This window comes from Aspergillus sydowii, assembly GCF_001890705.1.
Source record: "Aspergillus sydowii CBS 593.65 unplaced genomic scaffold ASPSYscaffold_23, whole genome shotgun sequence".
Classification (NCBI taxonomy): domain Eukaryota; kingdom Fungi; phylum Ascomycota; class Eurotiomycetes; order Eurotiales; family Aspergillaceae; genus Aspergillus; species Aspergillus sydowii.
Window position 1 is genome coordinate 40,549 of NW_024467881.1, and position 999 is coordinate 41,547.

Below are 999 nucleotides of genomic sequence, written 5' to 3' on the forward strand. Positions count from 1 at the left end.
CGTGTGCCGGGAATCGAAAGAGGAGGAAAGAGATGAGGAAGAGGGCAAAGTAGGAGAGGCCGAAGAGATGGAGACAAACGAGGATCACGCCATCTCGACGGAAGGATAGTGTGGACTCCATGTTGGTAACNCGGAATGCGAAGCCAAGGGATGCTGGGTGTTCCCAGACACCAGACGGAGACCAGCATTGCTTTTAAGTTGAAGCCAGAGGAAGATCGTCACCGAACGATCGAGACANATGGCGGTCTCAATAATCTCACCAACGCTCCGGAGCTGCACGGCCGGAAAGCCCGGGCAAGGTTGCTTCTTGATGGGCCAGAAGCAGGCCATACTCGTGGTGCCCGAACCCTCGCAAAAGGCATGTCTGAGCATGTCACTTGGATAGGATGCGCAATTCCGCTTCGCGGCAGGAACGTTCACCTCATTTAAGGGACGGTACAAGGCGAGTCATGGTTGCAGAAGCACCCAACAGGCTATTGGAGAAGAACCCTGTCGTATCTAATGCATAAATACCAGCCAGAACGCAAGTATCAACGCACTGTGGTCGTCTTCACCGGTCAACATGGCAGCGTGGCTGGACCTAGTCCACGACTCGACCGGCTGGGCGCTGGTCGACACCGGGCGGATGGATCAGATCGTGCAGGACATGAGCCATCCGACCACGCAGTACCCGTCACTCGTTTATTTCCTAGGCAATCGCAATCGCGTGCCGGCGCTCCGCTCGCTGTTCCCCCAGAACAACATCACCCGTCGAGGGCCAGCGGGTCTGGCTCGCCTCCATCTTAGCACCACCACCGCCAGCACCGAGCATCCGATATGGTTTGTGGAGAGCGGGCTTCATGACTCGACCGCGAACCATGACGATGGCCGGGTGGTATCAGCAGACCATCATCGACACTATTCCCTGCCCCCGATGACCGGTGGCTCGGCCATGGACCTGAAGTATCACGTATGGCGACGGGCCCTGTTCCCTTGGACGAGTGTGCTATGTCTGTTCGT

The 999-nt window shown here is 57.3% G+C and overlaps 2 protein-coding genes across 2 annotated transcripts in view; one reads left to right on the forward strand and one right to left on the reverse strand.

Annotated features, from left to right (window-relative positions):
* The window catches only part of ASPSYDRAFT_714064 (uncharacterized protein), a 947-nt gene extending 693 nt beyond the window's left edge, over positions 1-254 (reverse strand). The window contains exon 1 of the mRNA XM_040850585.1: positions 1-254. This exon is cut by the window's left edge and continues 693 nt beyond it. Within this exon, the coding sequence (XP_040695944.1) occupies positions 1-121 (121 nt within the window). The 5' untranslated portion in view covers positions 122-254.
* Positions 255-562: 308 nt separating this feature from the next.
* ASPSYDRAFT_37530 (patatin-like phospholipase family protein) overlaps positions 563-999 on the forward strand; it is a gene marked incomplete at both ends in the record, with an annotated part of 2,646 nt that continues 2,209 nt past the window's right edge. Inside the window, one exon of the mRNA XM_040845549.1 lies at positions 563-949. Coding sequence (XP_040695945.1) covers positions 563-949 — 387 coding nt within the window. The remainder of the gene's footprint in view (positions 950-999) is intronic.